At 48.9% G+C, this 13051-nt stretch overlaps 3 protein-coding genes across 3 annotated transcripts; all 3 read right to left on the bottom strand.

Annotated features, from left to right (window-relative positions):
- Window positions 1-1418: 1418 nt before the first annotated feature.
- Window positions 1419-5097, bottom strand: I303_100791 (uncharacterized protein; the record flags this gene model as incomplete). Its single annotated transcript, XM_018404161.1, has 6 exons — window positions 1419-1681; window positions 1761-3891; window positions 3950-4165; window positions 4245-4536; window positions 4601-4820; window positions 4905-5097. 6 exons carry the CDS (start codon window positions 5095-5097, stop codon window positions 1419-1421), a joined length of 3315 nt encoding a protein of 1104 aa, XP_018266815.1.
- Window positions 5098-7181: 2084 nt separating this feature from the next.
- On the bottom strand, window positions 7182-9974 carry I303_100792 (uncharacterized protein; the record flags this gene model as incomplete). The annotated part of the gene is made up of 7 exons (XM_018404162.1): window positions 7182-7199; window positions 7294-7341; window positions 7432-7511; window positions 7589-7721; window positions 7850-8010; window positions 8098-9727; window positions 9807-9974. The coding sequence occupies 7 exons, from the start codon at window positions 9972-9974 to the stop codon at window positions 7182-7184; spliced, it is 2238 nt and encodes a 745-aa protein (XP_018266816.1).
- Window positions 9975-10819: 845 nt separating this feature from the next.
- I303_100793 (uncharacterized protein) lies at window positions 10820-12680 on the bottom strand (the record flags this gene model as incomplete). The annotated part of the gene is made up of 5 exons (XM_018404163.1): window positions 10820-10960; window positions 11063-11293; window positions 11375-11465; window positions 11535-12109; window positions 12207-12680. 5 exons carry the CDS (start codon window positions 12678-12680, stop codon window positions 10820-10822), a joined length of 1512 nt encoding a protein of 503 aa, XP_018266817.1.
- Between the last annotated feature and the right edge of the window lie 371 nt (window positions 12681-13051).

A 13051-nucleotide genomic window follows, 5' to 3' on the forward strand; every position in this document is an offset into this window, starting at 1 on the left:
AGGATGGCGAGTACTCGTGTATCTGACTGCCGTGCCTCTGGGCTTAAATGCGGATCAGGAAAGGATTGTCTTCGATTATCGTGAAAGGAAGGAGTGCTCGACAATGCCTGACCGCACAATTGTTGGTCGTTCAAGTATTACTGATTACTGATTAGATAAGGGATATCGCCAGTATATCGTGGATCTTGCTTCTGAGTTTCGGAGATGAAGTGGGATGGACAAAGCAGAATGAGCAGTCCGCAGAATTCGTGTGACCAAGATAGTTGAATTGAACTTCACGTATCGTATCGTGCCGCGACGAATCGTCTAGAGTTGAGAGGTTGAGAGGCGGCGACGATCTACGGACTTTCCAATGAGCAACATGTTTTAGAGGATAGTGGTAATGGTCGTAGCTTTCGGTCTACTGTCGATAGGTATTCATTTCTGTTATTTCGTTATTTCTGGTTTCTGGTCTGCTTCTGTTCAGCTTGTAAGCCAACTTTTTCGCTATTCGCATCTGGACTGTACCAGTAGGAGCGAGTAATCGAAACTTTGGGTTAAACAGGCGAGGTTGTGAGGTGTCACCCAAATACCAGTACCTATCCAAAAAATCCAGAGAGCACAGTTATAAAATGATGTAAAAATGTGGAGTAGCAGGGGTGAGAGGGAAGGGGGATGATTATTGATTGAAATATTGAAATAGATGATTCAGGGTCACACGCCATTCCACAGGAGTACACATCATCAAAATCCAACAAAAAAACCCCGATAACCTATAAACGCCCTGATCAAATTCAGGTTTAGGCCATAACGGAATCATTTTCGCCACATTCGGATGTGCGCTAATGACGTAAGCATCTTGACACACGGACCCACAGACTGTACTACTATAGTCGTCAAAGAAGTCAGACAGCTTTTTCCAGAGACGTTGGAAGAGGTCTTTTTATTGTAGAGTGAGTGTATGGACCTCCCGTCGACTAGCTCCCACTCTGAATTGCGAAGCACTTGAAGCTCTGACTGTCAAGTCCGATGAAGGGAATAATCATTCTGCAAATGCTCAACGGCCGAACACATATGCGAGTCAAATCGCACTAATCATAAAGGATTTTCACTTTTCCCTGGAAAAGCCTGCCAGATCCCCTTGCTCGGTTTCGGGTGACATTCCATGCGATTATTACATGAAGACCCAGATGTTTGTCTACCGGGAAATACGGACCGACAACGATCCGATGCATAAGATGGATAGGCTTTGCATGGCATAAGTGGGATGAGCATTTTCATCTGATGTGGAAACTATATGACGCCCCAATCCCTACTCAGATATTTGTTTTGTTATGTTATAAGGCATAAGCATGTACGCTCGAAAGAATGTATCATTGTAGGTGGATGTTATTTGATCGTGTGTATCGCGAAATGGGGTATATACAGAGGCAAAAGAACTAGAACCGTATTGAAGAAGGCAATTGTACAGATCCAGGAGTAGGAGGCAAGTTTGAGCGCTGGTCGCCAAACCGAGGAGAGGAAGGTACTATGGGCGTAGTTGGTGCTGAGGAGGTCCATCTTACTGGAGGTGCCGATAAGAGCGTTTGAGGATGCGAGGGTATAGTGGCGCTCGTAGGTTGTTGCGGGGATCTCATCATTATCGATTGCGGTCTTGGTGGATTCGTACTTTCAATCTGTGAATTCAAAGTGGAGAATATATCTACGAGAGGAAAATTAAAAAAAGGAAATGTCAGTTTGAAACGTCATCCGCAGACTTCTACGAACGAGACGGAACTTACTCCTGAAGGAAGACTGGGCACCCTTCTCCAACGTCAGAGTGACTAGTGTATTGTAGTTCTGACCCGCACTTTGGTTGGCTCTACTGAACTCGATCTTGAATCGAATACCCTTTGAGACTACTTGACCGCCGTTAACGGGATCACGTATCTCATCTTGACGGCACTTCAATCCTCTCACACCGTCAATCTCGACGAGGGCCACTCTGACGTTTTCGGCATTCAGTATCCTTCGCACTCTGTCACGCGTGCTCGAGATGTTATCTTGTGCCAATAGCGTAAATGACGGAGCTTTGAACGAGAACAAGTTGTTGAACCATGATCTCTTCGGCGAAATCCCGTTCATACTTCCCCCTGAGGTCGATGCGAAAGATGGAGTCGCCGAAGGAGGTCCTAACAAATCGCTGTTGTTACGGCCTCCGAAGGGAACAGGATCGATCGATACGTTCTTCACCTTCTTCTTCAACATGCCGAAACCGTCCGACCCTCGGTGTGCTCTGAATCCAGAGGATTTAGTAGACCACGATGAGATGGACGGATCAGATGCCATGTCGGAATTATCGATTATGACATATGACGCATCTCGGGGTAACAGCGATTCCGTCGTGTTGGTCTCTTGGGTTGGAGCTGTGGATCGCTTGACGGGTAATGGTCGGTTGGCTCGAGGAGGTGGTAGAGGTGCTGGTCGCTCAGCTTGGAACACAGGAACGCTCGGTGGTTGAGGCGAGACCATGCCGTGGTAATGACCTTGCGGGTAAGGGTGAGGTAGTTGAGCATCCCATACGTTCTGAGGAGAGTATATTTGAGGTGATTCGATGGGTGGGTAAGAGCCATTGGATGTGCCTCGATGCGAAGAGCCAGTAGATGAGGCGTACGACCATCTTTGAGGGTTGGCAGTCGGGGATACTAGCGGGTACAAGCCTGGTCTTCCACCATGGGAGGGAGGTGGCGGTCCGCCTAATCCCAGACCGATCAAGGGTGATGTCTGTCCCTGGTTGACGGAATGTCCAACCACCGAAGAAGTGACAGCTGTAAATGTCGAATGAATGGACGCTACGTCCGCTTCGGTCTCGTCGTCGTCCGCATCCGCGAACTGTTCTGCACCTTCTTCCTCCATCGTCGAGGGCAATGCAGCTGACATGCCCATATGCGGTGTAGCACCGGCAGCGTAAGCCAGGTAAGCTTGGTAGTCTGTACCCAGAATCGCCGAGCTCGTAGAAGATCCAGACGCGACCGAAGAACGGATGTTCATCGTATTGAGCTGGGCGGCAACTTCGTTGAAGAAGTGCTGCAATGTCTGGTTAGGCACGACAGGTGCGTTGATTGGCGGTAGTTGGGGTGTATCGACGGGTGAAGCCAGTATCTCGGATCGAGGTCTGCTGCTGTTGCTATCGCTATTTCTGTTGGAGGAAGGGATGAAGTCCGGCGGCGGCATGTCCTTTGTAGGTGTCGGGCCTTGCAATACTATGGCCGGTGTAGGCGTAGTAGGTACACTTGGCGTGCTCGCTTCACTAGACGAGTTTCGGTTCGACAGCGGCGGTCGAGGTCCCATGGGTGATTTCGGTTGCGCTGATTTACCATTACCATTGCCGTTACCGATAATTTTGGTGGCCATAGGTGAATCCTGTTGAGTGACACTAGCTTGTCCAAGCGCTTTCTTCGGTGTGGGGGCCTGAGGTCGGACTACCGGCGTGTTCTCAATCGATTCATTTTCGCCCAATGGAGCAAGGGTGGGCTTGTTAGACGCTTGAGGCGCTGGAGGTCCGCCTTTTCTCTTGGCAGGCGATCCCGCTTGAGCCTTGCCTTTTCGCGCTTGTCTCCGAGCACGAGCTTCGGCATCTTCCTCGTCATCCATATTATAGTTCTCAAGATGTCGGTTTCTGTACTTGATGAGCAGGTGGTAAATCGCTTTCTCCCATGTCTTCTCTTTGCTCATTAAGGCTGAGATGATCTCATCATCGCTAGCCCCAGACCAAAGAGTCTTCAAGTTACCCATGATATCCGCGTCGATCTCTTCAGGCGAGTTGACTGGTCGTTCAACTTCGTCCAGCGCCGGAGGAGACACGAGAGCTCGACCGGGGATCGGTCTGGGAGCCCTTGAGGTGAAGAATGGGTGTCTCAGGATTTCAGGCATCTACGAGTTAACTCGATTGAGCCAAATCATCTTGGAGCGGAATAGGGAAGCCACTAACGGTAATTCGCTTCCCTGGGTCTTTCTCCAGCATCCTGCTTAACAAGCCTCTGGCAGGCTCTTTGATCTCATCAGGCATCTCAAAGACCCCAACTTTGACTTTTTGCAATAGCGATCGGATGTTGTCGTCGTCGAACGGTAATCGACCAGTCAAAAGGGCGAACAATATGATACCGCACGACCATATATCAGACGAAGATCCATGATATGCTTTTCCCTATTGAGCATATGCACTCCGAATCAGCCTCTCCATTCCACGGAGAACACTTGCACCGATGGAGGAGGCCTAGACTTACAGCTACGATCTCGGGTGAAGCGTAATGCGGTGATCCACAACTAGTCTCCAACATCCTTTCTCCAGCTTCCCAAGCTGCCATACCGAAGTCTGCCACTTTGATATTCTTGTCCTTGTCCAACAACAGATTCTCCGGCTTCAGATCTCTATGGCAGATATTGAATCTATGACAGTAATCTACGGCGTGGATAATCTGTTGGAAATAGTGTAACGCCTCCGAGATCGGTAATCTACCTCTCTTCACCAAGTAATCGAACAGCTCCCCTCCTGGTACATATTCCATTATCAAGTATCTGCAATGGATTCCAATGTTGTCAGCGGTGTGATGCTAGGGTTTGATTTCTGGCTGATACGTACAGCTCGGAGGATGTTTCCCATACATCATACAGATTCAGGACGTTTGGATGGTCGATCAATTTCATGATCACAATCTCCCTTTCGATGCCCAATAACACTTTATCTGCTCTCGCGCCAGCTTCCGACATCGACATTCTGGAAGTCAAGATCAGTCCCTTGGGAACAATCTTGATCGCTGCGTATTTTCCCGTTATCGAGTGTTTGGCGATCTTCACTCGGCCTGCATCGCACATCAATGTGAGCTTGACTTCAGCGCGTCCCATCTGCCTTCATGGCGAGACCAATGAGGCAGACTGATACTCACCCGAACTTCCTTTTCCAATCGTCCGTCCTATCCTCCATTGGCCGATCATCTTGGCATCGTCCTTCGAGCTCGATCCATTGGTCCTTTTCCTGCTGACTGTAGCTTGTGCTGGTGCTGGTGCCGGTGCTGGCCTCGAAGCAGAAGCCGAGGACGATCCCGAAGGATCCTCATGTCGACTTGCTACCGTTGCCATCTTCGTTGGTTCCGTGTCCTCTCTGTCCTATTATCCGATCAATCAGAGTATGATTCCAAACAACAAGATGAGAAGAGGTCGGGAAAGGTAGTTATTGCGTGTTATCAAGGCTGTGTTCGCTGCGTATGCTATGTTCAGTCGAAATTAATTGTCTTGATTGTCTCGATTGTTTGCTTGTTTGAGTTGTCTTTTTTGTGATTTTGTTCTGTGGGTCTCGGTGTGTCGAGTCAGTGTAGTCGTTGTAGGTGTTGGTTCTGGTGCTGTATCGTTATTATAGAATGAGTGACTATAGTGAGGAAGAGATGTTTCTTTGTATTGTATGTTCCCAGCGATCAATCGACAACAAGATGATGATGATGATGATGATGGGGGCAGACTGAAGGCTGTGGAAGAAGGATGAAGGACGAAAGGGTTGCTTGATCTGTCGTAGTCGTTAGGGAAACAAAGTCAGTGATCGCAGTATTGTGTTTGGCTGTTTGGCTACGGTACGGTGTAGTATGGAATGGTAGCTAGACCAATCATAACAAGTCAAGTCAAACTTGTTTGGGTTAGTACGTTAGCTCATACTGCTCGTACGCTTAGGAGAGGGGTGTAGTTCTGTTAGTGCTGCATGTCATTCTGCATTGGCAGCAGCTCATTACACCCATTTGGTCAACCCCTGGTATAGAGAAGGAAAATCCTTGTCGCACGCACCAAAAGCACAAGGATATAAACATCGTCACCGTCCTTCAAGTGATATATCCTAATTGACGATGAGTTTCGTCAGGGAGAAAAACAATCTTACGTAGAGCTCGGAAACGTGAGAAGCCGAGTGAACGGCGCACAGACAGAGGGTCAGATCATTTTTAGCTTTGACTTTAAGCCCTGATTTAGCAAAAGAGAAAGAAAAATCATTCGCGTGATTCTTGCCTGCCCTTACTTTCCATCCAGTATCCATCGGTTATATACCTCGTGTGATGTGCTTTGTTGAAGGATTTTCGGATATACGGTGCAAAGGCGTTCTCATATAAGTAAGTAAGGTCAAACAAACCCCCTCCCAGTTCCAGTCTTCGTACCTCGCACATAAGGTGGAGGCTGATCGATTCTTCTGCGAGCACGAGTGTACTGAGTGTACACCTGCAGCGTGAACAAAGCAAACAAAACAGACAAACAAACGATTGCACCGGTAAATAGAAATAGTCTAATTTTCGTTCACTCAGGGCGGAAATACGATATAACCCAATTGACGAGATCTGTTGGAACCTGCGCTTGGAAGAGTTGTTTACCTCCAACCATGGCGCGCTGAGTGTAGCGCAAAGGAGCGGACGCGAATGATTTTGCGATTTACTCGTCATCCGTATATTCGTATGGTCTTCAGGCATTATGTCATTCCTACAGTGCTTTGTGATTGACTGAGTCTAAGGCGATGGTCCAGACTCAGAGACCACCTTGTACCCCTAACCCTGCTTCCCGTAGAAATGACGAGCTGAGTTCAGACTAGGACGTCCTGACTAGACGACTGGACAGATCTTTGATCAAGCAGTACTGTCATGCGCCTTTGTCGATCGTTTCCAATAAGGCATCTCGCCGAGAGTCGTTGCAATTCAAGGTCTGCTCTATACCGCTCGACAGTCATCTGTGTCATCTCGCAGCTGACATGCGGCTGAAGAGACGAACTCAGTCATGCACAAGTCGGTTCTTGCAAACGGACAAACAGTCAAATAGTGTGACCCCGGTTCCTCGCTCGGTGACTGTCACAGCTTTTTAGTGCCGGTGTAACGAGGAACCAGGATAGCAGGAACGACTGACTGTACGTACACAATCGATTTAGTCTCCGACGCAGTACGCTGCCTGCATCCTTCCTCGCCAGGCATCTGCGATATATAAGCCGGAGTTTGGTCATTCGATGCATCTTGAACTGCGTAAATGCTGCCTCGACTGGCGCAAAGGTGTATTCACCTACGATTAGATTGTCTCTCATCTGTCTACGTACAAGAGATTTGCGTTTCATAATTATGAGAGTCGATCAAGCGAATCAATTGTCCTTCGTTATATGTCATGAATTTCGTTCAAATTGTACGTTCAAATGTCCACAATTCCACAATCTATGTCATGTATTTGTCCTATGACCATTGTCAAAGAGGTCAAGTCAGAATAACGATACTCCTCGAGGCATCATACAAGGCGTTGCGCCGAGGCACCAGAAGCAAGACTCACCTTCCAAATCCATGCTAGCCCAAAGGTATTGCTTGATCCATTTGCGATCTGTCGCGCATTGCGTTTAGCAGTGAGCCTCTTCGATGACTTATGACGAGAGTCATGTTCAACACAAAAACGGGGAGGATGCAGACTCACGGCCATTCTGTACCATCTAGCTGCCTCTTTCATATCTTTCTTGACGCCATTCGATCCTTTCGAAAGCAGGAAACCCAATTCTGTAGGATGCACAAAATCATCAGCGTTTTTCGATCGAGATATACACAAGTCCTGGACGCCGGTCATTCCCACTCACGTTCCTGGGAAGCAATGTCACCCATACCAGCAGCGAATCGCAGGTATGCCAAAGCGACATCAGGCGACTTCTTTACTCCGATCCCATCTAAAAAGCAGTTGCCCACTTCGAACATCCCTAAGGAGAGTTCTTTCTGTAATCAGTCAAGGTAATTTGCGTCAGCTTTCGATCATTTTGGGCATTTTCTTCCTGGAAGACAGTCTCCTCCGAAGCCATTGTCTTCAATTAAAGTGAGATCCAATCAGGAGGAACATCACTGACCTGCATCGATTTCTTTTGCTGTTGAGTCAACTTGACATGACCCGGCGATTTGTGAAAATCCAGTCCGCCTTCAGCTAGGGTTTCTTCGCAAGCTTGACGAAGCTCTATGAATGCTCTTCGATCGTCGCGAGCTACGCCCCATCCATGTCGAAGGGCCAGACCTATTCACCACCTGTCAGTGTCCTGAGACTCTAGTATCTGTCCATTCCTACCCCCGATGGGCTTACGATAGCTGAATTGTGACTTACCCCAATACATCCTCCCCGTTGCACTTCTTCCTTCAGCAGCTCTCATGAAATACCAAGCGGACTTCGCCAGATCGCCCTTCCCCCTCGCCTCGATTCCCGCATGCACGAATTGTTCTGGAGTCTTTCCTGCATCTCCGGCACTGCTAGTCGTGCTCTCCGATATCGTCCTTTCTCTTCGCTGTCTGTCCCTCTCCAAGGTGGATGCAGAAACTTTCACGTATTTCCCGTGGGGGAATACCAGGTCTCCCGCTTCGTTCGGCTTCGGCGTGGTAGCTGGCGAGTGATCTCCGTCTAGGTCGTAGAACGAGTATGCGACTGACTGGAAGGACATGTGCGAATGGCGGGATTGCGAATCTGCTGCATCCATGGGAGAGGATGGTCCGTCGTCCACCTTCATAGGTACCATCAGAGGACTCGGGCGTTTTCCACCGCTGCCACCAGAGCTAAACGGCGCTTGAGGAGGTACGAGGTCGTCTGACCGATAGTCCTTCTCAGAATTTTGGGTTCTAACTAACGCTCGACTTGAATTGGAAGATGCTGTCCGGATCGTTCCTGCTCTTTTGGGTATCTCCGTATGAGCAGGTCGAGGAATAGGCATCATCATGGTCGGGTGAGAGATCGTCGCAGGTAAATGTGGTAGTCTCTTATTTGGCGAGATGGGTTCAGGTATCGGTGCTGCCGGAGCTGTATTCGGAGGAGGCGGAGGAGCCCTTCTATGTATAACGAGGGGTTTCTTCAATTTCTGCCGTCCTTCAGTACTCACTCCGACCGCGGTGACAGCAGCTTTGAATCGTGAGAGCCTTTTGGACGGGCTACCTTTTCCTTCAATGCCATTTGTAGCTTCAGGTGCACCTTCCGTGTCCACCCATTCGAACTGACTCTCGTCGTCTCCCCAGTCACTCCCTTGCTCACCATGCATACTCGCCCAATCTGCCGTCATCTCCGTTTCCTCCGGTCGATGAATTTCGGAGACTTCCTTGGCATATGCATCTGAGCCTGATCTACTCCGCGATCCATTGCGAGGCATGGGTACAGCTTCGAGATTGAATGCTCCATGCGAAGACGGTAGAGTAGCAGCAGGATTAGGCGGAAGTGGTTTGGATGGGTCCGAGGGTATTCGCCCAGACCGAGAAGTTACACTGAAACTACGTTTCGGCGTAAGTGCACCGCCATTGGCGTTGGCACTTCCGTTCAAGGTAGTACTGCTATTCGATGCTGGGATTCTAGTCCGACCAAAATCCTTCATTTGCAGTCCTTCATCTCGCTGAGGTCGCTTTGAAGGCGACGGCGTTCTACTACGCTGTTGTGCTTCAAAATACGATTGTTGTCCCTGTCTAGATGTCGATGCCTTTGGCGTGGAAGGCGATTCGTACCCCTCCTCCGTCTCTTGGTCCGTACCGCTAATAGTCCCATAACTAGCAAAAGAATCTCTTGATCCGATCGAGCTGAGCGAGTCGACCGAGTATCGAGAATTGCGAAACATGTTACCAAATTCTAACGTGGGCACGGGGGGTGCAGGAGCAGACTGTTGGAGGGGTTGCGAGCTCGGTTGGGGGAGGGGTTGAGTGACTGGAAAGGAGGTTGAGGCTGAAGCATTTGCATTTGCACTGGAAGTAGATGTTGAGTTTGCCTGCACATAGTAATCGGTGAGCGGATGTCATGCTTGCAGAGTTGAGATCCGTCAGCTTTGCTTTGGCTAGACCACTCACTCTGCTCCTCGCACTTCGCCCTTCAGCTTCCAGCCTGGTCAACGGACTGACAAAGCTGCCGGACGAAGCTATTTCTTTAGCTGAAGGCATCTTGCGTATCGAGCCTTGTCTTTGGGGTTGTTGATACTGCTGATGGAATGTAGAAGGTGGTGGTGCTCGATAAGCCATGTTGGACGCTAATGACATTGTATCCTCCAAATGTCCTATGCGAGATGAGTCTGATGTCGACGATTCATGTGAGATTATGACGTGGGGCGGCTCTTCACGTATTTCATTGACTCTGCATACAGCGGCGGAGTGGTGGACCAATGACCATCCGACGGACGGGCGTATCGCTGTGCTGATTTATGGAATCAATCTGCGCAAAAGCAGCCGAATATCGTGTACCGTGGAGAATATGTGACTTATTGTTGTTGTTCAAGTTGTTGCCGCTGTGCCTATGATCCGACCGGTTATCAAGTGGCAACACCGAGCACAGCAATTACTGGTACGCGTTGTAGCGTTGTAATTGATGATAAGCAGACGAATAATAGGGATAATCGCGATAAGCAGGTGTCGGGATGTCAACAGTACATGCATATAGCTTTAAACTGGATCAGAGACGCAAAGGCGGTATTGACCATTTGATTACACGCCAAAAGGAGTAAACAATTTTGGTGGAAAGATCGATCGAAAGCCCAGACCACCTGGAAAGCAGCCTAAGCCACAGGAAATCCTCACAATCAATATGATGAGCTAAACACTACTACTACTAACCTTGGCATAAAGGAAGTCAAACAAGCCCATCTGCTCGAATCAAAGTCATCATGAAACATCAGATCCGCGAGTGGGTATTGGTACTCGGTGACCGAGAGACAAAGCGAGGAACTGCATGTCGTCTTGACAACGCAATCCACAGATCGACCCTCAACTCTTTTAGCTTGTACCTGGGCGTGAAAGATGCGAATGATTCGCCGTCCAGCGGTGTTACATATAGGTAGTAGTCAATCGACCACACGCATGATCTATATAGGCTACAGGATGACCCCAACATCTGGTCTGTCACCTAAACCAACTTGGATCCGATTGCCATTCGCACTCGAGCCATAAGACAACACGACGTAGTGGTTCTTGATGAACATATCGCCAAGCACCGTAAAAGTTTCCATACCTCCCTAGTAGTCAAAGAAAGTCAGCTCAGCCGTGTTGCCCTCAGCTCAGAATCTCATTCTGGCGAGGCGATGAAAGGGGGAAAGGGGGAGGGAATGAACGCTCACCTGTACACCAGATATGCATAATCCGCTATACTGAGAACTCTTCTTCCATGCCAAATCAGCTGCTGATACACCAAACTTCCTGCCTGAAATAGTGACAAAGACGTTTGACGTGGCGGGGTACGAGGTTGTGCAAGGGATGTACCAGATAGACGTTCTGGGATCTTGCCATGATCTTGTGATTTGCGCATGTATCGCCAATGAAGCCTTATTGGAGGTAATAATCAATGTAGTCTGAGTGGACCAAAAGAATCAGATCAGTACAGTACAGTCGCTGACCTATGTTTGATGTGGCTAGAAAATGGAAACACGCACACCTGTATCGATGATCGCTCGTCTTGGTGTCGTTCCATCTTGAGCTAGCACAGAATTAGCTCCGACTGAGATATCGTCCATCGATATACCCCTTCCATGCCCAACTTCGTTCAGCTCAGATGTCCGCAAGCTGCGAAAACGATTCCTTTCAGGCACTCACCAGTAGTTCTGACTCTGGACATCGGACCAGGTCAACCCATTCCTTCCGCCCAGTACGGAGGTCTCCTCTATACCTCCGAAAGTATACTGCCCCCTCCCTTCCCGATATACCGTACCCTGATACTGCAAACCCTTCTGGAGACGTATACTCAGTAGATTCTCAGTAAGGGAATTCGACTTGACCAATCTTGAGAACAAAGTCGAGCCTTGTCGAATAGTCGCCATCCCGTCCAAGCCCAAACCTAATACGCCGGACCGTTGGGAAACCTTGAAATCGTTCCCTCCAACTTCATTGGCAATTGCGAAATCCATCGACGTGGACACTTGCTGTCCGTTTCCGAAGGTGACTACGTCGTTCGAAGTGTATCCTAGGGCACCCGATCCGTCTGCGTAGAGGAATCTCCAGTCCTCCGAGATGTTTCGATAAGTGCTGGACAGACTCGGGTGGAAGGCGGTATGATTGGCGAGATTGCATGATGGGCAATTTGGACCGAAGACGAAGAGGTCGCTTGAGCCTGTATCGGGCAAAACGGGTAAAGATTGGGGTGGTGTACCGATAGAAATATACGTGAACCACTGATATTGATATTGATATTGACACATCGACTTCAGCTCAGCCTCGTATGCTTATGCGGGACGTTCAACCCACAGCGTTCGGAGGAAATGGACTTACCTCGGTATCGCCCCTCTCACCTCGCGCGACATCATCAGCGTCGCCCCAGCTAAACAAATTGGGCAAGTCGGTGTCCAGCGCCAGATTAATCAAAGCTTTTGGCGGAGGAGTATTGCCATTGTTGAGCAATGAAGCAGCTTTCGAGCCAGCGAAATTCAAGCCCAGGTTCAATAAACCAAGGTCTAAACCTATTAATCTCTTCTCGAGGTCGTCCTCCACTTCCAAGGCCGACGTGGTATGTGCTCTTGATCGCCTTTCTTCTCTCTTCCGCAGATTTAGGCCTAAGGCACTCAGGTCCAGCCCGAGGTTCAATTTGATGGGCCCTATTCTGATACCCCACGATTTCAGCTGTTGGGAGACGATCACCTCTCCCGAAAGTAAGCTGAAGGAAGGGTCTGATAAGACGGGGAATGTGATTTGAGCATGTACCAGACATGTCAAGGATAGTATCAGCTGCAGGACTCGGAGAAACATGGTGATATCGCGGTCGATCAGTAGATGTTAGGGGTTTTCGGATATTGCATTTCGTTCAACATGTCAGTATTTTATACTTTCCGACCTCGTGTAAGGCTGCATGACCTCCTCGCTGAGATATGATACCTCCAGGGAAGTAGATCATTCGGCGTCATTCAGTTGTCCTCATCTTCGTTTTCTGAATGGGGAGCGCCGAGCGGTATAAGTTGAAGAAATTGGGAAATAGCCTAGGCGGGCGTTGGCGTTGATGCAACGCCTCGAATTGACAGAGTTTTCGAGGAGCTTCTCCGATACATTTTCCGAATATGAGGAGACTGCATGCTCACCTCCTCCAGTGCAACAGACTGGATCTAATGCAAGGAAAAGCGAAA

Source organism: Kwoniella dejecticola, chromosome 1, assembly GCF_000512565.2.
Source record: "Kwoniella dejecticola CBS 10117 chromosome 1, complete sequence".
NCBI lineage: Eukaryota > Fungi > Basidiomycota > Tremellomycetes > Tremellales > Cryptococcaceae > Kwoniella > Kwoniella dejecticola.